At 34.2% G+C, this 21,346-nt stretch overlaps 2 protein-coding genes across 2 annotated transcripts in view; one reads left to right on the top strand and one right to left on the bottom strand.

Moving 5' to 3' along the window:
• Positions 1-21,346, top strand: part of Adsl (adenylosuccinate lyase) — a 42,540-nt gene that overhangs the window by 18,021 nt on the left and 3,173 nt on the right. The gene's annotated exons all lie outside the window — the stretch shown is intronic.
• Ssk (smooth septate junction protein snakeskin) lies at positions 7,037-20,603 on the bottom strand. Its single transcript, XM_073075631.1, has 4 exons — positions 20,440-20,603; positions 8,815-9,011; positions 8,245-8,374; positions 7,037-7,788 (listed from the first exon to the last, which is right to left on the bottom strand). The coding sequence occupies exons 1-4, from the start codon at positions 20,488-20,490 to the stop codon at positions 7,693-7,695; spliced, it is 474 nt and encodes a 157-aa protein (XP_072931732.1). The 5' UTR covers positions 20,491-20,603; the 3' UTR covers positions 7,037-7,692.

Below are 21,346 nucleotides of genomic sequence, written 5' to 3'. Positions count from 1 at the left end.
TACCAGAAGTCTCGTGCCATGAGGTACTGCAAGTGTGATTGTTACTTATATTAAACAAATCTTACTTCATATTACGTTGGTAATCATTTAAACGTTGTATGACCTAAGCCCATCTCACACTGAGAGGTGACCCATGCCCATCAATGACACATATGCATATTACAAAATAATGAGACAACTATGACAATTCGTATTGGCGACAATACATTTTACAGCCACCAAAACTCTTGCGATCAGACGAATGTACGAGTAGGTATCAGTTGTTGCCTGTATTATTTTCCGGTAAACAAATTCCGGTAAATACGGTAATTTCCGGAAACAACAGTTTACCTCAAATTATCCTGTAGCAATTCATATCTTCATTCAATGTAAATCCGTAGCTACCTATATTCTAAGAACATCGTTTCAGTTATTTTCCTGATATCCTGTTTTAATTGAATAATTGGCCAAGTGTAAGTCGAACTCGTACATGGAGGCTTCCGTACCACCAAATGTTCATTATTTTATGAACTACTAACTGACCCGGCAAACTTTGTACCGCCTCTAAATCTATTTATCAAATTTATTTCATATAAAATATAGCTATGTTACTCGTGGATAATGTAGCTTTCGAATGGTGAAATAATTTTTAAAATCAGTCCAGTAGTTTTTGAGCCTATTCATTACAACCAAACAAACAAACAAAGTTTTTCTTTTTATAATATTAGTATAGATATAGATTTATTGTTCTTATTTGTATTTATTATAACAGCAGTTATGATAATAAACGCATTGTAAACATTTCAAGTCTTGCTAGTACGGTTTAACAGTTAGATGGAAAAATGCCGAAAAATACCGGTTTGTTGTATGGAGACCCCCTTTAATATTCAACTTTATTTTATTTTTAGTTGTTATTGTTATAACGGCTGCAGTCATGCATCTTCTGTTAAAATTTCAAGCGTTTATCTAATACGGTTCCGGAGATAGAGCCCTGTGACAGAGGGACAGACAGCGGAGTCTTAGTAATCGGGTTCCGTTTTTACCCTTTGGGTACGGAAGCCTAAAAAGGAACTCTGTCTCACTGAAACTGTAATGATGTGTCATTTACCATGAGTAATGGGATAAACAATGCTTATGGGTTTAAAAATAATATTAGTCACTTATGATTTGTTAATTAGGAATCATGGTGCCTTATAGGTTATTTGTACGTCATGAAAAAAATAAGTGAGTGACAAATGCTGACTAAGTATACGTTACAGTTTTGCAGCCTGTAAACCTACATTTATAATATTTATTTAATAAATCTTATATATAAAATGCTTTACAATTCATATTTCTTTTAAAATTTCGTGTCACAATGTTAGTTACCGTACTCCTCTGAAACAGCTTTACCGATTTTCACCAAATTTTATATGCATATTGAATAGGTCTGAGAATCGGCTATTATCTATTTTTCATACCCCTAAGTGATAAGGGTTGTTCACTCTTAACATTTTTTTATTTATATCGCAACACAACGTTTGCCGATTCACCTAGTATCTATATATTTTAGTCCCTGGCTTATTCTAAAATATCCGCTAACTATTCATATGCTAATGCTAAAGCAGTCTATGTTATCATTTTTTGTTTTAAGTAGTTGTAATTAAACGGGATTATAATATGCGAGCTGTCTTAAAAACTTCGCTAACCGGACTACTTAGCTATCTTACTCCCTCCTTAACAAATCTATCTACGCCATGCTCAGAAATATTTAGAAGAGCTTGGGAAATATTTTTTATATTATATTAGTCGCAAACAGATAACACAAGTTTAATGATCACTATAGTTAATATACTTTTACGGCACTTATTCCATATATTTCTGAATTTTTGCCTGAATCCAGCCATATTTACATTGTTACTTATGAGAACTAAGTGACTATGAGAACTAAGTAAGTCGTGTCTTATAAGTTGGTCTGCCTCGCCACACACTTAAGATATATAGGTATGCCATATAAATACATATCTATATGTGGTGGATGCTCCCCAGAAGTCTACTACCAATTCCTTGCTATTATCATACAATTTGAAGGAAACAGCCACCCAATTACCTACTTCGACGTTTTTCTTACTCTGTTCTTCATAGTTTTTGTTACCCATAGACCTTGTGAGTAATACAGACGCAAGGTTTCCATAATAGTTTTTTATGGTGGTTATAAAATGTGTACTACTTAAACCACACATTAAATATAACTACTGAATCATACTACTTGTTGTTGTATACAAAACCAAAATTATATGTGTGTAATGTTCAATTGTAGCGTTTGCTGATGTGATCTGTTTAAAGTGTTTTATATGAAACGTACAAGTAATTATTTTATTTCAATGTCTCATAAGGATTTTGTTGTTGTTGAAAAAAAAGAGAATAATTATTATTTAAAAAAAAGACAAACCCACTGAGTTTCTTACCGGATCTTCTCAGTTAAGGTCGCGTTCCGATCCGGTAGTAGTTTAAGAAAAATATTGTAACTGATAATTTGTAAGTGCTGTCGTTGGCCTATACAAAATAAATAAATATATTTCATTTTATTTCATTATTGAAATCTAATTTGTTTAGTGTACAGTAAGGCCTTACTTGTACTTAGCTAAGGCGTTCTGACTTAGTGCTCAAGGGTAGCTCTTTATGCCTATTTGGGGTAGATTTTCATGGCTGGTTGTTATCACTGACCATCAGTGGACTGCTAATTTACTACTACCATATACCTACATATTAATACATGATACACACAATAATTGATACATAAACATGAAAACATCGCGACATACAAATCTGCTTATTTCCAAGCAATAACCATTTCGAGCATTTCCTTGCTTATTTTTGCCAAGATTGTATTACCGCAGGAATTTGTCAGTTTACTTTGACAAAATTATGTATGTATCGTAATTATTGTTTAATTTTAAGCCACGAACAATATGCAAATGAAACACAAACCGATCGTGCTACCGACCAACAATGAGCGATTGTGGTTGTCTGTCCCATTATTGGGCCATTGTTCCCGCATTGCTTTCCCGAATGCGTTCGTTGACATTTGTTCAACGATTTATTGGAGCGCAGAAGTGCATTGGGTTTTTCGTGTGTTCTTTTATAAACTTTACACCAGTTACGTTGGACTATTCGTGTTCTTTTTATTTCGAATGCAAGTTATGTTTGGCAAACTTAATATTATCTCCCAAATTACTGTAGCTGTAGTATAGTCCGCGTAAAACTGCTAGTCCGCTCTGATTATACGAGTAGAAATGAATCGCGTCGCCATAGCAAATTGTTTGACTACACCTGCTCGCAACAACTTCAGAGCGGACTAGCAGTTTGACGCAGACTATACTTTTAAACAAAATTAGACATATCAGTATCCCGCCAAAACGAAAGTAAATAGAGTATAAATTTTTCATGGATTTTTAATACTAAATACTTGAAGTATTAGCCCAATGAATACTTAAAATGAAACTGAAGGGAAACATAGAAAGACATTCAATTATTTTCATACGTCCCCGGCTACGCATTTCCGTAATGGCCACCAAAAACGTACAATCACAGACGAAACCTTTTTATTTTTTAATGGTAATAGCATAGATTAGCATAGATTAGTAAAGATAACTCACTCCTAACAAGGAAATGTACCCAGTTTTGAGAATTGAAATAGATGCGTAAAAACGTTTTGCCACGTCTCCGTGCTAAAATGTCCCTAAAATATTTGAAATAATTATTTATTATGAAAATTACGCAGTATTAGTTATTTATTCGTAAATTTTCTCTAAGAATGTTTTTATTTGTCAAGAATTAAAAAAATAACTTACTAATAAGCCGTTTGTGGCTTCATTCAATTTCAAGGCGGCGAAGTATCTTTACTAATCTATGGGTAATAGATGACGATTTTTTTTATAAAAATAAAGAGTTTCAATAAGCTGTTGTTTATCCCAATGCAATATAATCTGTGCGGATTGATCGCAGTCTCCCGCCACGCCGGCCGCCATGTTGTCGCCGTTTTTGGCGCCAACGTTCCTGCGCTAAGGGGTGCGTTCGAAGGTTGCTGGCTGACCTGTTTTCCACCAATGTCATTGCTCCAGTTCCATTTTATGACGATATAAAATATCATCCTCTTAATATTTAGTTACAATGGATGCATTGTAGTTTTAAAATGCTTCTGCAGCTAGAAAATTGAGTTTTTATTGTCTTGCCACATTCATAGAATGAAGTCTATAAAATATGTTGTTTTTTTGTAGGGGTTTGTTTATTTGTTGTCTTTAAATTTGCAATATTTTACCATACATATACCTTATTCTAAAACAGGATCATTAATATTTATATGACCCGTAATTTTCATTTTATTTTATCTACAGCATACCTAGTTGAACTTAAATTGCAATTGAATTTTGTAGTTCTACTTAATATTGCTAAAATATATTGAAAATGCGTGTAAAATTGCTAGTCCGCTCGGAACATAGGAATTAATCGCGTCGCCATAGCAAACTGTGTATGACTACACGTGCTCGCATCAACTTCAGAGCGGACTAGCAGTTTTGCGCGCCGCGGACTTTACCTATTTTTGTTTCGTTTTAATAAATTATTATTCATCTACGTTGTTAATAAATAATCTGTGCAAATGGAACACCTACGCACATCTGCGCACAATACAGATAGATAATGACAAGTCACTTTCGCGCGCACAATGCCAGACAAATGAATCGTCACCCGTGGAGCCTACTTTTTATGCTAATCGGGCCCTTTACCTACAGTTAGCTCGTGTGTACAAATTAGAAACGGTTTGCCGTTATTTAGGCCCAGAACAAGAATGAGGCGAAATATTAATTGAACATTATAAAAATGAAATGTAAAATTAATTTAAAAAATATTTTACTAATAACACGACATACTTAACTTTTATAATTTACTGTCGTTATATGTAATTAAAATATGTAAAGTACACATTATTAATTAAATCTTTGTTTTTTGTTGAAAAAGGGCCACAAAGCCAAAGATCGCACTAACCTTTGCTCTACCATGTACGATTTTTGTAATTATTACATATTATGCATTAGGTAATTAAGCTTGTTTTTTAGTTTTTTACATTTGTCTTTCTAGTACACAATAAATAAAACAGAAAATATAATAACGCCCCTGTAAGCTTACTAACAAAGATAGTAGGTATTAAAAAAATCATTAAAATTTTACTCATGATGCGTAAATATAAATACTATCATACTATCATAGATTAGTAAAGATACTTCGCCGCCTTGAAATTGAATGAAGCCACAAACGGCTTATTTTAGTAAGTTCTTTTTTGAATTCTTCACAAATAAAAACATTTTTAGAGAAAATTTACGAATAAATAACTAATACTCTAATACTGCGTAATTTACGTAATAAATAAATAATTATTTCAAATATTTTAGGGACATTTTAGCACGGAGACGTGGCAAAACTTTTTTACGCAACTATTTACATTTTCAAAACTGGGTACATTTTCTTGTTAAGAGTGAGTAATCTATGGATACTATATACAATTAAAGCCACGTTAAGAACACGCAATACAGAATCAGATCGCTATAATCACCGGTAATAAAAACAAAACAGTTAATTTCAATACAAACACGTATAGAGGCGGCCCGTCGACGCATGTAATGCACCACGCCTTGTGGCCTGTATTTGTGAGTACTTGTAATGTTAAGAATAATGAATCATCGTTATACCACGCTTTCCCACTGCTGGGCATGGGTGTTAGAGTGAAATCTGAAGGCCAAAGTGGCTTTTTTTAAGACAATTGAGTTTTTTTTTAATAATTGAGTATTAAGGTGATGGTGGCTTATTAAAACATTTTTTGTCTATTAAAGTTTGAATTGGTTAATCTTTGCTTTTAAATTTTGAACTGTGCAAGGCAAAAGTTGGTTAAGATTAATTATTACTAACGGGCCTTTGTTTATCTTGTTTGTAAACTAGGTAGAGTCTAAAAGTTAGCGGTTACTATATCTATAAATGTAGTTCTATCTAGAACTCCAGTAGAACTCACATCATACAGAGAACTGTGAATATATTAGGGAACTACTTGTTGCAAAAAAAGAAACAAAATAAAATTATAAGTGCATAAACGCAAACGTCGCATATGTCTCTACATTTGCGATGTTTTCCAACGTAGTCCTCTGGATTAGTAATTCATCTCTGATTGACCTTAGATTACCAGATATCCAAAGATAATTAAATAGAGCATCATAATGTAACAAGTACAGTAAATCTTTGTTATTATTGTTATGCATCTTTAGAACTTATATTTGTAGCTGCATAGCTAGTAGTGGTTCGACTGTGGTGACATTTACACACTGCGCTCAATATTACATAGATAAAAAACATCCACTTACCGTTTCTGTTAATGGAGCAATTTTGACGTCGTAAGCGTCCAGCTCGCACATTAAATCCTTCAACGATGTATCCCTTTCCAGGCTTTCAAAATTTAAAAACTCCAGTTTCAAAAATCTAATTTAGTTTTCACTCATTACGTCGGTAAAAACTGGCAGATTATAACAAAAAAACTTCGAAAAAATAAATGTTGCACAGATAAAGAAGATTTTTTGCTTTTTCTTTTTAATATAAAACACTTATCCGGCCAGATACAGAACTAGAACTAATGCAAAAAGTCGTATGACTCAAGAAGTCAGTGTCGCATGGGATACCGTATTTAACCCATGATCCCTAATTTGACTCCTACATTGACCTCAAATTCACTCATTAGCTATTCCCCGGTGAGTTTAGTCATCAGATCATACGGAATTTTATACGTATAATTCAATTAAAACATGATTAATTACGTAGAGTTAACTGATTTACTTTAACTGAATGTGGTAGAATCCTTAAGTTTGATTAACACTACCGTATTGACTATATATTGCTCCATAGCAACATAAATGAATTATCTACACCATTAAACCACAGATAAATAAAATATTTTATGGTAAAAAATTACAATACAAAAAAAGTTGGCTACATAAACAAACATCAAACTAAAAAATATATAAAAATAAAACAAATATTTCAGTACATTTTATATTTATTTCATAATACGTAACATAAATACAAAATAATATGTAAACGTGTCCATATAAAACTACATATTATATTCTTAACTAAAAAGAAGGTGGGAAAATCATAATTGTGATACAATTTGGAGAGCTATTCATTTCGTTCCTATTTTATTCGCTTTTTACCAAAATATATTTTAACAGTAGATTTCAGAGTACAGACAATTGTGTAATTTTAGTGAAAATATTGTGTATTAAGAATTAAGTAAGAATTGTTCGAACGATTTCGTTTTCGTAAATTTTATCAAATAACTCTAAAACTTACAGTAAGATACTTTCTACTTGTATCTCTACCAATCCATGAAACAGCGTTATGGCGTATGGTCAACGCATTAGTTTATAAGGATCTGTTTCGTGTCACGCGGGCTTATGTCTGCATGACATGAAATGCATGTCCGCATTGGTGGATTATCCGGCCGTTTCGTCACGTGTCGCGTGCGATATGACAGGAAAAGTATCTATGAAACTATAAGATGCGAGTAGGACTTGCGCGTACCGCATGCAAGCACAAACCCGCATGACAGGAAAAAATACAAATCTTAAATGGTTTGTTGTACATATATGGGGTTGGAGAGATAGATGTTATTTTATTAACTTAAGTCTTAGGTTACATCTCTTTCGTAAAGTGTATGACAGAAAGTGCAGTGTCCAGTAGGTATACAGCTCCCTGGATCACGCAAAGAGCGCCCACTGCCAAACCCACCTGAAAATATCATAAGAAATTTTGAAGTAAAAATATAATAAATTAATATGCATTGCGACGTAAAAATGGTGAATTTCCATAGTTAATAAAGGTGCATGAAGTCTACCAATCTGTCTTTAATGGACTCGATTAAATATATAAAATCGCCGTTTTTGGGAGAAGGTCAGTTCTACAAAGGTCATCGTGGTTACATGATAATGATGATGATTCAATTATAATTTAGTTGTTGGTTACTAAGTAGTTCATTTTCAGAATAAATTATGGGAGATGTTGTCAAAAATCTTCGGGCCGAGACAGATAATTGCATAGACTAAAGATTAATTTTACACTATTTCCTACTACGATTTTTATACAACATTATTTAGATGATGTGTTTAAAAATGTTGTCCGGAAAATTCGTGAGTTTTATAAGAATCCTGGAATAAATAGCTAATAACAAATTCTCTTAATACATACCTGCTTCTCGGCGAAGACAAATTGGAACTGATGCTCTCCCTGGTACCCGCCCCAGTAGTGCAGGGCTACTGCGCCCACAGCTATCCACAGGAACACGCCCACAAAGTTCATCACTATCTCTGACATGGCCCTGGAAATAAGGTCATAATCTAGCTGAACCCTTGGCGAATACTTGTATCTATAGCGGATGATCGCTAGTAAAGTAGTTATCACTCTACTGCCGACTTGATCTCTAAGCAATATAAGATATAGTATCTTTCTCTGACATGTTTTTCATTTTTCGGTCTGCATGAAATGAGACCAATGTAATGCCATAAATTACATTTACTTTTAAACCATACAAGTACTTTGTCATTATGCTATCTACATACTACGTAAACCAGTGTAATTCGCAGAGGGTTCCGGGTTCGATCTCTGAGAGGACATATATCTAAATGATGAATTTACATTTTGGTGTTAGTGTATTTTTCAATGTGGATTTCCATAGCACTCACAAACAAGGAATTCCAGAGTGGGCGGAGAGTATAAATAAGCGTGGTCACAGCTGAATATATTATAAGACAATCTCACCTCTTATGTTCAGTGGTGCCAAAAAGATAAGTGACGACTTGTACGAGAGTGTAGATCAGGTAGCCCACGATGACGCCAGAAGCCACGATTTCGGCATCAGGGTTCTTCTCCTCGTTGAGGTTCCACGTACCGCCGACACCCAGGAACTCTCCATTGTACCCCGTTCGGTAGAGCACGAGGATCACGATGTTTAGAACCTGGAAAATGAAATTATTAAACATAAATATTATATATTAACCATACCTCCTGGTGTGACAAGGGTGGCTTCTTGTGGTACCTCTCCAACTAGTGAAAGTCGGTTATCAGCTTTTTAAATCCGTCACTTCTTCTTTAAGAGGCGGAACTATTGTTTTTTTTTTATAATATAGGAGTAGCAGACGAGCATGCAGTCTACCTGATGGTTAGTGGCTACTGCCGCCCATGGACATTTGTAATCAAACCCAGATATGATTAGATATTCCTACCTGAGGTCGGCCACAGATGCGCCGCTACCCCTGAGGACTAAGCTGGAACGCCTCCGAAAAGTCTGTCTCCCTTACCACACCCTTCAAACCGGAACACAGCAGCGCCTAACACTGCTTTTATTAGGTAGAAATAGGTGGGGCGGTGGTGCCGCCGGAGTCGAACCGCAAAGGGTTCTACTACCTTTACATTTCAACAAGGTGGCAACACTCGCATAATTTCTGATCAATCCATGGTATAAAGCTGCTGTTTTATTTTGAACGGCGTAGTATTAAAGCGTGTATAAGGTTTTAATTTCCTCGCAAGATTTTTGTCGATTTTTGTTGATTTTGTCGATTTTTTTTCGTTTCAGTGGTGTCATGAGAGCCCTTACAAAGCCCCACGAAAGAGTGAGATAATTATTGTTAGTATCTATATTTTAAATTGGTAATAAGGCACGTTCTTGCCGTAGATTTAATATTAATGTTGTCTATGGATAAAGCCTAATTTCGTGGAAGTTAGTTCTCCTAGAGATCAATTACTAATTGCATCTTCATATAGAAAAAATAAATAGGAGTATTTACTCCTATTTATTTCTATGTATTCTACTTAGAATACATTATTCCAAGAATTCCAACCGGAGCATTCCTTACTTTTTATCTAGTTCCGGATTTCCGATTTGTCATGTTTTATCGGAAATTCTAATCAAAGATAAAATACCTTCTTTTAAAGATAATCTTCCAAGTAATGAGAATAACATTATTAGTCACAACTACTCTACTACTGGTTACTACTGTTATTATTTAGGTACTTTTGCTACTAAGTTTTGCATATCTGTCTGATGAAACTCCGAACTGATTTATATTTGCTTCAATTCAATATAATTTAATCTTATATATGTTGAACATTACATATTATTCGATTCGGCTTTTTTATATAATGTAGAAGTACCTAGCAGACGAGCAAGCAGTCCACATAATGCTACACCTGAAGACTAAGCTAGAGTCTCAAATCAAATCATTTTTTTTAATTCAAAATAGGTTCTTTACAGAGCACTTTTTAAATGTCAGTACAACTACCACCACTTCACAAGGTGTTTCGTTATGGAGAAGAAGGAGAAGAAGAAGGAGTCTATGAAAAGTATGTCTCCCTTGCCACACCCTTCAAATCAGAACACAGCAGCGCTTAACACTGCTGTTATTAGGCAGAAATAAGTCTGGCGGTGGTGCCGCCGGAGTCGAACCACTGGCAGTGTCCTACTACCATCAACTCAAAAATAAATCAAACAACCACATTTCCTAATAATACTTCTTGAATGCATTTCGTATGATCTCATTTAGTTAACGTCACACATTTATGTTACAAATAGATAAGATAAGATAAACATATCCAAAATGAACACGGTATGTCGTACACGTATGTCACCTTTTAATCTATTTTTAATTGTCTATTGTCCCCACAGCGGCGACGTTCGATAACCATAATAATATGTGACGCGACATAACCGAATAATCGCATAAATTAGAGGTTGTTTATGTACTTCCGCGGGTTGAGTCTGAGGTAGAACACGTTGTGGTTCGACTTCGGCGGCACCAATGCCACAGCTATTTCTGCCTCATAACAGCAGTGTTAAGCGCTCCTGTGATCTAGTTTGAAGGGTGTGGTAAGGGAGACACACTTTTCCTAGGAGTTTCAGCTTAGTCCTCAGGAGTAGCGGCGCATCTGTGGGCGACCTCAGGTTGGAATATCTAATCCTATCTAAGGGTTGATTACAGATGTCCATGGGCGGCTGTAGCCACTTACAATCATGTGAACTGCATGCTCGTCTGCTACTCCTATATTATAAAAAAAAAACACTTTGTGGTTCGACATTGGAGGCAAAACCGCCGTACCTAATAACGCAGTGTTAAGCGCTGTTCTGTTCTGGTTTGTAGGGTATGGTAATTTTACTATATGAGGCAACTTAGTTTTCAATGGTAGGAACACTTATGTGGTAGGTACGTAGTAGTCTATTCTTATCTGGGATTTATGTCTACGGGCAACAGTGGTCATCTACCGACCATCCTGTGAACTGCATGCTCGTTAGCTACTTCTATAATATAATGATCTTAGGAGATCTCGTCAAGCATTAGAAGATGGTGACACCCTTTCTGGTCTAACACCGGATATACCCATATTATACCCATATAGAGTCATTCCCATATAGAGTCACTTAGTCCTTAGGGGAAATATCTATTATCTATTAATTAGCTGACCCGGCAAACGTTATGTTGCCATATAAATAAAAAAATGTTAATGATGAACAACCCTTATCGCTTAGGGGTACGAAAAATAGGTAGTAGCCGATTCTCAGACCTACTGAATATGCATATAAAATTTGGTGAAAATCGGTAAAGCCGTTTCAGTGGAGTACGGTAACTAACATTGTGACACGAGAATTTTATATACAAAACGAGCTTTTGCCCGCGGCTTCGCTCGCGTTACGAAGTAATATTTTCATCCTCTATTTGATCAAAATCCTTTCTTAGCGGATGCCTACGTCATAACATCTACCTGCATGCCAAATTTCAGCTCGATCCGTCCAGTGGTTTGGGCTGTGCGTTGATAGATCACTATGTCAGTCAGTCACCTTTGAGTTATATATATTTTGATATTATCTTAGTTACTTTAGTAGTGGTAGCAAGTCATTTAATGGAGGACTCTGATATGATCAGAATACCTAACAGACTATAATTATTAAACTAGGACCTCCAACGTAAGGCCAAGTCATTCGTAAGACTATATTAAAATGTAATTAACATCTACAAAGTTAATTTATGTTAAATATTATCTACGTATGAAGGAATTTAGTGAAATACTAATGATTGTGAAGACCACACGCGGTTTCATAGTTATGCTTATCATGGCGGTACAATCATAGTTCGCATAGCAGAGATACGTGGAAATCTACTTTCGCTTGATTCATCCACTGTTGGTGGTCGATTTATTAATGTTTATGATGTAAGTAATTAGAGTTGTTTAAATGAAAATGTTATAATTGTTTGATCGAAATATGTAACTATTGAATAGTTAGGAACAATAAAATACAAATATTTTTTTTAAAAAACCCCAATTTAGAGTACCTTGTGCAACTTTTTACTTTATGTAAATATTGATGTATAATGTACATATATATAGGTTCAAGGGTTGTATTTACATATCATATTGCTTTGAAGCTTGGAGTAATTTAAAATTCTAAAGTAGCTAATTGTCAAAAAGTAAATATCTGCAAATGAAAAGAAATAAGTAGTACACATTGGAAAACCTTCAAGTAATTTCAATAATAAATGAAAATCTCAACCGTTACGTAAAGGACAGATTTTCTACATAAGGAAGATTTTCGTGAAGTATTATTTTAAGAACAGTAAATATTTGTAAAACAATCCTTTATCAAGCCCTACGTTTCACTTTTTCTTAATATACCAACACATTTACAGAAATATAAAAATAATTCAAGGTACTCGTATGGTTAAATAAATAAAGAATATAAATGAATGTTTTAGTGAAGATTTATGAACGTTTATTAAATAATATCAGGGCTGTCTCGCAGGATGGGATCAATTAATTGATGTAATACTTAGTCACACGCGCAGGTCAGAAGTCAATACACCCAAGGAGCATATGTGACCAATGTAGAGTAGCGTAAATGTAGAGACCATTCAAAAATTTGAATTGACGAAACAAAAATTTCGGACAACCTATTATCACCATTGAGATATACCTATTTATAAAAAATAAGACAGAAATATTGTAACAACTACCCACTAAGTTTTATTTTAGTTTATAGTTATTGTATCACATTAAAATAATATTTTTAAAACAAATTAGTCTTATATATAAATCTAAATATTTTGCTGAAAACTCGTATTGTCTCCGGAGACGATATAATAAAAATAAACTGGAAATGGGTAGGAAAGATTAAAATTAACTTTAATTACTCATCTGCGATTTACCAACTGAAATCAACATTCAATCTTTCCAAGATGGTGTTAATGTGAAGCGGGATGAAAGCTTTTGTATAAAAATCTTGACAATGTCATTAATATAGTCCTATGTATTTATGTCCTTTATTAACAAAAAATCCGTGGAAATATTTGCTTATCAAGTTTCAAGCTTTGGTAGGCAAAATGTTAGATAGATTGATTTTCAACAACGAGGGTTAGCTTATAGATTCTCTATCATATCATTGCTCTGTCCCGACAGCTGACAGTTAACAATCGCAAATAACAGGTTTAATTGTGCCGAGCTGCAGGAAGCTTCCAACATGGACGGTAGCGACTTCCTACCGTACTATACCTATAGGTCTGGATCGATTGCCATGCGATGCATACCAAGCGCATATAGCGCTTGGTATGCATCGCAAATTTGCGAATAGATATTGGGCCCAAAGATGACAAAGAATAGAGTAACAAATAAAAGATTTTTAAGTATAGATGCCTAGCACCAAAAATATTTTTAAAATTTCAGTTGTTTGTTCCGAATAATTTTCGAATAGCACAGCGGTTTTGGTTTTATTTTTTATGTCATATTACCTTTGTCGCCAAAGATTTTTACTAGGACTAAAATAGTGAAACAGGATAAGAATTAGGACGTCCATAATGTTAAAAGATTTATAAAAAGTCTGTATATTTCAAACTAATAGACCACACAATAGGTTCTGCATAACCAATATCGTGGGTTCTATGTAGGAGGAGGAGGATGTAGACACATACCGAATCCATATAAAATATGTCATATGTTAGAACCCTAACAATTTAGATCAAATTGATGACCGTTATCATTTCAAATATTTATTTATTTATTTATTCACAACTTACATCTAACATTATAGGAAAAAAAATCCTAATGCGTTAGTGTTGCTTAAAAATAACAATAATTAACGTTCAAATTACATAAAATACATTAAATACAAAATATGCACAAGTTGTGAAAATAATGTTGTACAAATAATATTACAGGTAAGACAGAATACCGAAACAAAAAGTCTAACGCAAAACATTTATCAATAGGTAATCTGTAAGAAACGTTTTCATTAGATTCGTTTTTCTTGAAAAACCATCAGCTGAAAAAATGTAATCAATCTCATTATTATCTTAAATTTCTTGCTTACATTTTAGTGTACTTTAGTGTACTTTGCGCATTTTAAATCTGAAGTTTTGACAGAAGTTTAGAGTATAAAGTTTAGAGTATTTCAAGAAAGAACTGTGTTTACACAAGTTTAATTAATAATCGTTTCACCATATCATAATGTTAAACAATAAATTTTCGATCGAATCTGAAACTTCGTAAATAAAGAGAAGACTGTTGCTTGTTAAATAAAAACTCTTCTTAAGTAAATTAATTATAAAGGGACCACTCTTATAAGTATTGCAGGTTGATTACAGATGTCCATGGGCGGCACTAGCCACTTACCATCAAGTGGTGCATGCCCGTCTGCTACTCCCGTATTACATAAAAAAGATAAACAATAAATAATACAAATTATCCCTCAACCTTAGACCACAAAGCGGAAACCAAGCACAATAGTAATGTGCCGTCGTTGCAATAACTTACTATGAACTACATAGCGTTATGTACCTATTGAAGCGGTCACGTACATAATGGCACATAATGGGCGCGCCAAGGTAGCACGGTCTGATTGTCCGAGCGCCCAGAGGATCGCATTGTACGCATAGTGCTATTTGCGCAGTTTGTATTGGATTAATGCTACTATCAACTTTGGAAACCTTTTGGGATCTTTAGCGAATATTGAAGAACATTGAATTTAAAAGTTTGTAGAGCCAATATAATTCGATCCACCACAGCCGCTCTAATTTCAAACATGAAGTAGTTCTGCATTTACGTGGAAGGGGATGCCAACTGACTTACATATCAGTCAACCGTCTAGTCCGTAGGAGTATCAATGCATCTGTGATTGGAAGAATCTGAGAAAACATGGGTTGCAGTGATCACTATCAAGTGGACTACCAGCTGCTTCACTACTCCAATCTTATAAAAAATAAAGAACAAAGTTCGATGATTTTTTTAATGTTAAAATAAGGTTTGCAATGTTAAATATTGTATGTAACGTGTCAAAATAATCGAACGTTGCTTTCTGACAAGATAAACGGATAAACGATTAGCAAAAGGTTAAGAAACTCGGCCTCTCGATCGAGGGATCTGAGGTTCAAATCCCAGGCCTCTGATTTTTCAAAATTATGTGCGTATTAGAAATTAATAATCTCTTGCTTAAACGGTGAAGGAAAACATCGTGAGGAAACCTGTATACCTGAGAGATTTAAAAACAAAATCTCAAAGGTATGTCAAGTCTACCAATACGCATTCGGCCAGCGCGGCGGACTATGGCCTAATCTTTCTCATTCAGAGAGGAGACCCGTGCGCAGCAGTGGGACAGTAATGGGTTGATGATGATACTCGCATATAGTAGAATAAGTCCAAAACATTCAATGCATATACTATGTTATGATCTGGGGGATAGATTTGCATAATGGCCGATAGCCAATAGGCGGAAAAATTGACCGCATCTTCCGATGAATTCTTATTAGATACGTCTTAAATATTTATGTTATGTTTATTAAATATGCGATCCTCGGTACCACAATGTCATATTAATTAAGGTATAATTTATTACCATGACTGACAAAATAAGTAACTACTCATAATTATGTGGTCACCACTTAAACTATGTTAGTACGTACATTTCGGCAACACGTGTGATTCATCTAAAGTTAAATGTATGTAGACTACATACATATTTAACTAAACTTTAGATGAATGTACATATATATGTTACTTGTGAGATATAAGAACGTGAAAAGATTTTTAGTTTGAAGACGACAAAGTTTTTATTGAAAGTCAAAATAATTGTTAAAGATGCAACTTTAGAAAAAGAACAAATTACCTAAAACTGAACCATATAACAATTATTTCTACCTAATAACAGCAGTGTTAAGCGCTGCTTTGTTCTGGTTTGAAAAATGTGATATGGGAAATATACTTTTTCTGTGACTTTCCAAATTTATGACATCCTTCAAACACAGCAGCGCTGGACTATGCTGTTATTAGCCAGAAAAAGGTGTGGCGTTGATGCTTCCAGAGTTTAACCTCAAGCAATTCTACCTTCACCATAAAGATTTTTACTCTGTTACTAGCTGACCCGGCAAACGTTGTGTTGCCATATAAATAAAAAAAAATGTTGAGGGTGAACAACCCTTATCACTTAGGGGTATGAAAAATAGATAGTAGCCGATTCTCACACCTACTGAATATGCATATACATTTTGGTGAAAATCGGTAAACCCGTTTCGGAGGAGTACGGTAACTAACATTGTGACACGAGAATTTTATATACCTATAAGATAAAAACAAAACAATACAAACATGAATTAAACAGAACACGTCTCCGCGATTATAATTCCGGAAACTATAGTAAGCTAGTAGATACTCAAAGTTACTCATAGTATTAGTCACGTAGTATAACAAACAGTACCTGTGGCAGGGCGTGAGTAATGAGCAATCCTCCTATCTGATAACGCTGTTTACCGTTTTGCAATGAGCACAGAACACTGAACTAATGAATCTTTACGCATTTGATACAATATTATTGAGGTGAGGAAAATATTCATTTTGAAATTAGTTAGAATCAGTCAGGCACGGTCCCAGGGAAGGGGGTCACCGCGGACGAGTGCTATTAGCGTACCCGTGGTCCCGACAAAGAGCGTTCAGAGAAACACCGTGGGGTTTTAGCCGGTAAGAGCCCGGCATATCGTCTCCGTTGCCCCCGAGCTGAGCGGAACTCCTGAAGGGTTTCCCCACGGAAAAAAGGGGAAGGGGTAGGGAACATGGGTCCTGAATCCCCCACAACAGTCGAGTCCGGCTCGCACTTGGTTTGTCTTTTTTCGTAGGGAAACCATGCATGGATTCCCCTCTGCTGCGAGGGTAGCGGTGAGGATATGCCGGACTTTACAATAAATACTAAAGTTAGAAATTTAAAAAAAAGTGGTCTAATTTAATCAAATTTCCCCTGTGATACTCTCACGCCAGAGATTCAAGATCGAATTCAAGGCCACCAAAAATTCAAGTGTCTAATTTCTAGTACTTCTGAGAAGAACCATGGCATACTATGCCCACAATGGTTAATTATGTTGTTGTAATACAATTAGCATTTCTCTGACGCCGTTCAGCAGATAAAAACTAGTCTTGGAAGTAAAAAACTAGGTAATATTACATTAAACACTTAATCGATTAACTAAGCAGGTAAATAATCGATTACAGTAATTTAGTAAAAAAACTTTAGTTTCCTAACAATAAAAAGTAAAATTTTAATACTAATTGCAAATCGAATCTCGATATTTAGACCTGTTGCAATCGTACGGAAAGTCCAGTTTTTGGAAATTGGTGTTGCAAAATATCAGGCAAACTGTTTTTCCTTTGATATCTACGAAAGAATTCTAGATTCCTGGTAGGTTTTGTTTTTTTTCTCTAATGATTTAATATAATAGTGATGAAAATAAATATTGCATCCTTATAGATGACATGAGATGTAAGATAGATGATATTTCAGTTAGGTATGTTTTGATAGTGCCCGTTGATAGTAGGCAAATAATAAGCCTTATCAAATTTTTAACTTTGATAAAAACATTCTCAATTTTCGAAATTTGGTAATAAACATTTATTAAGATTAATTATTATTAAGGAGCATTTATTTAAAACTATTGCATTAGAACAAGCGAGTTCGCCAGCATGATTGCTAAACAGAATTCCTAGAAAGATGCAGTTTGAGACTTAAAAGTTTTCAGCAATTCGAGTTACAACACGTTAAAAATACGTTCCTTTATATAAAAAGTGAGTAATGTTAATTCATTAAGGCGCGGCGTTATCAGTGCGATAGAAAATGAGGCCATCGGGGCCTATCTGATATTAATAATAGTTTCACTATTCATTTACCCTTACAGTTTCATTTAGGAAGCGTAGACCTCTAAATAGTAACTAAATAAAAGCACTTTTTATTTTGTCATTCTTCAAAAATTATTTTTGTTTACTTGGATTTTTCTCTACACAATAACTATGTAAAAATGACTAAAAATATGATTACTGACTGAACGTAATAAATCTGATGTACTTGCAAGTTTTACTCACTTACAATTTGTGAGTATTTTTGTGATTAAATTAAAAAAATATAAGATGATACATTTAACAGACACTTGACAAAATTAATTTTGTTGACAAAAGATTTTTTCAAGTCACGCAACATACATTTATACTGCTTTGTTTTTATAATTCTAGGCTGCAGAAGAGGTGTAAAAGATAATGGTTGTAAGTATGAAAAATGGCTTTTGTCGGTGATAAGTCAACATTAGTCTCACGGAACCGAACACCTTGACCTGCTTCTTGGAGTTGCACTGGTTCTTAGGAAGTTACATGTAACGATTTTCCATGGTGCAGCTACTTATTGGTGTCTATTTTATTTCTTCGACATAGTGGTTTAGTATAATTTTGAGGATGTCAAAAATACCTATGTGTAGTACCTATGTGTCTCAAAGTTTACGATACTTTGAGAGACGATACTTTTAAATGAAAAGTACTTAAGATATTGCTCTATAAAATATACAAACAACATATTAAAGAAATAAACGAGACCTTCCTTCATAAATGGCTACCAAAACAAAGACGCAATTTTAGATGTTTAAAATCCAAATACCTATACCAGTGTCACTAGCAATACCAACGCGAATCGAACGATACCTCATTAGTAGATGAGGCCACAGCATATGCCAGAAAACAGGCATACGTACATACATCTAAAAACATTACTATCCTTCTATCGGAGTCCCGTAATATATTCGTAACGCATTCATCGTAATTATAATTCTAGTAAGAAGAAGTAGAGCGATCTCTACTTTTCCTTGTAATGTACAAGATTTATTTGATGCAAGTAGGTCATTCAAATAACAAAACATGAATGACTGGAACAGAGATCACAAACTGAAATAACTTGGTCTTCTAACAATGTTATCATTATTACACAGAATAACAAGAAAATTAACTTAATTTTATAGAAGTACCATGGTGTTCTTATCTCAATACTCGGCGTGTTTATGTATGATTCATCTTATGTATTATTCATTCAATTCAATATGCTATTAACATAATGGTGGGGCTATTACATAGTTATTTATTAAACGACACTTCCATTCGTCAACTCAACTTTTGAAAGTCGTAGAACCCTTTGTAGTTCGACTCCGGCGGCACCACCGCCACACCTATTTCTGCCTAATAACATCAGTAAGCAGCAGTAATAGCCACTTATCATTAGGTGGACTGCATGCTCGTCTGTTACTTCTATATTATTAAAAAACTAACAATTCGTTTGCTCTTATTACTCCATTATCATTCCACTGTTCATCAGAAGAGAAGGAGTGTAGGAGTTACTTCGTAATCCCGGATGACACGTACCACGTATACCATACATTTGATAATCACGATGTCAAAAAATTTCGCTATTGTCAATGCTACAGACATTTCATTTACTTTAATAAGATTATCAAATATTGTTTCCAATATTTTTACATTTGAACTCAATTCAAGCCGAGCGCCAAAACTGTTGTTCTTTCTTTATCTTTACACTATCATTTCGCTAATATTACTTCAATCGATGGATAAAACGTTATCAACATATATTTTGTCCCTTTCATATCCTTTCTTATTGTGTGCGACAGGTATATGTTAGTACAAATGAGTCATTTAATATTAAATTAATATTTTGTAATACATGTGAAATAGGACATATCGTTGAGGTGTTTTTGTAACTTTATTTAAATTAGGCGTTTCAGTTTAGTTCTCATGAGTAGCAACGTCTCTCTCATCTATCTGTGTCATATTCTAAAGGAAATTGATTATTAATTTAATGTATAATAATTGCTACTTTGTAAGAAATTAAGCAGTTAAGAGGATGCCATCAATCTCACAATAAGTGTAAGCTGCCGTTCATGGAAATCAATAGTCAACTTGAAATACGTCTTGTTACTTCGTGACAACGCTCACAGATGCGATACTACCCATGTAGACTAAATTGTAACACCATACGTGAGTAGCTGTACCTAACCACACCTATTTCATAATTAACTTACTTAGTATTGTACTTACAATTTTGAACACTTTAACCACAATCGTGGCGATTGTTTGTACGGACACCATTTTCACTGATTTCACTTATTATCCTTCAGATCACAGATCTATCTATTGTTTCTTTTAACTTAAATTCTTTTGTCCTATGTCCGTTTTTATGAACTGGTATATCGTCACTGGTTGATTTCACTTATCAGCGCCTTTGGGTTATCAACAGTTGAAGCGAGCTGTAATCTTATCTGTTCCAGCGAATTAGTAGGACAGTTTGAAAAGTACAATATTTTGGCCGTACTTTATTCAAGACTAAGTTCTACACCAAACGTTTAAGGACTACTTTTGCTGACCAAAAACAAGACATTCCAACAATTATATTTGGGTTTCGGACAACATATACCTAAAAATATATTTTTACGCTTGTTTCATAGAAATTACGATGTTTTCTTCATAAGTTATGTCTATTTTATATTTATTTATTTATTCGGTACTACCAACATAAGATACAGCTGTGACTATCACATACAGTACAATTATATGTATTATCTTATTGAGTAACTGTTCTTACTATTACAGGTCACACAAACAACATGCGTTGAATGTACATACTTAAAATTGAAAAATTAACTATTAAACTATGTAGCTATAACTAATAACATTAAAATTGAATATGGTAGAATGATTATAAGCCTACAAGTAAGTGATGTTGCAGTGGCAATAAGAATTTCGAATACCTACCTAAACAGGACATACAATATTATCTGTAAGAAAAAATGTATGACAGGGGCTGTCCCACTCTGCACAAAATAACATTATCTACCTATAAACGCGTGTTTTCTCAATTTTAATTGTCTTACTTTCGCTTAATCATCGATGATCTCTTTCGGACCATGTATTTAAAAATTATTATTTTAACATTATAATTATTCTT

The sequence above is a fragment of the Epargyreus clarus genome, unplaced genomic scaffold (assembly GCF_041222505.1).
Source record: "Epargyreus clarus isolate Ecla_fem2 unplaced genomic scaffold, WU_Ecla_fem_2.2 ptg000008l, whole genome shotgun sequence".
Lineage (NCBI taxonomy): Eukaryota > Metazoa > Arthropoda > Insecta > Lepidoptera > Hesperiidae > Epargyreus > Epargyreus clarus.
Note: the sequence above shows the minus strand (reverse complement) of the source record. Positions and strands in the feature narration are given on the sequence as shown.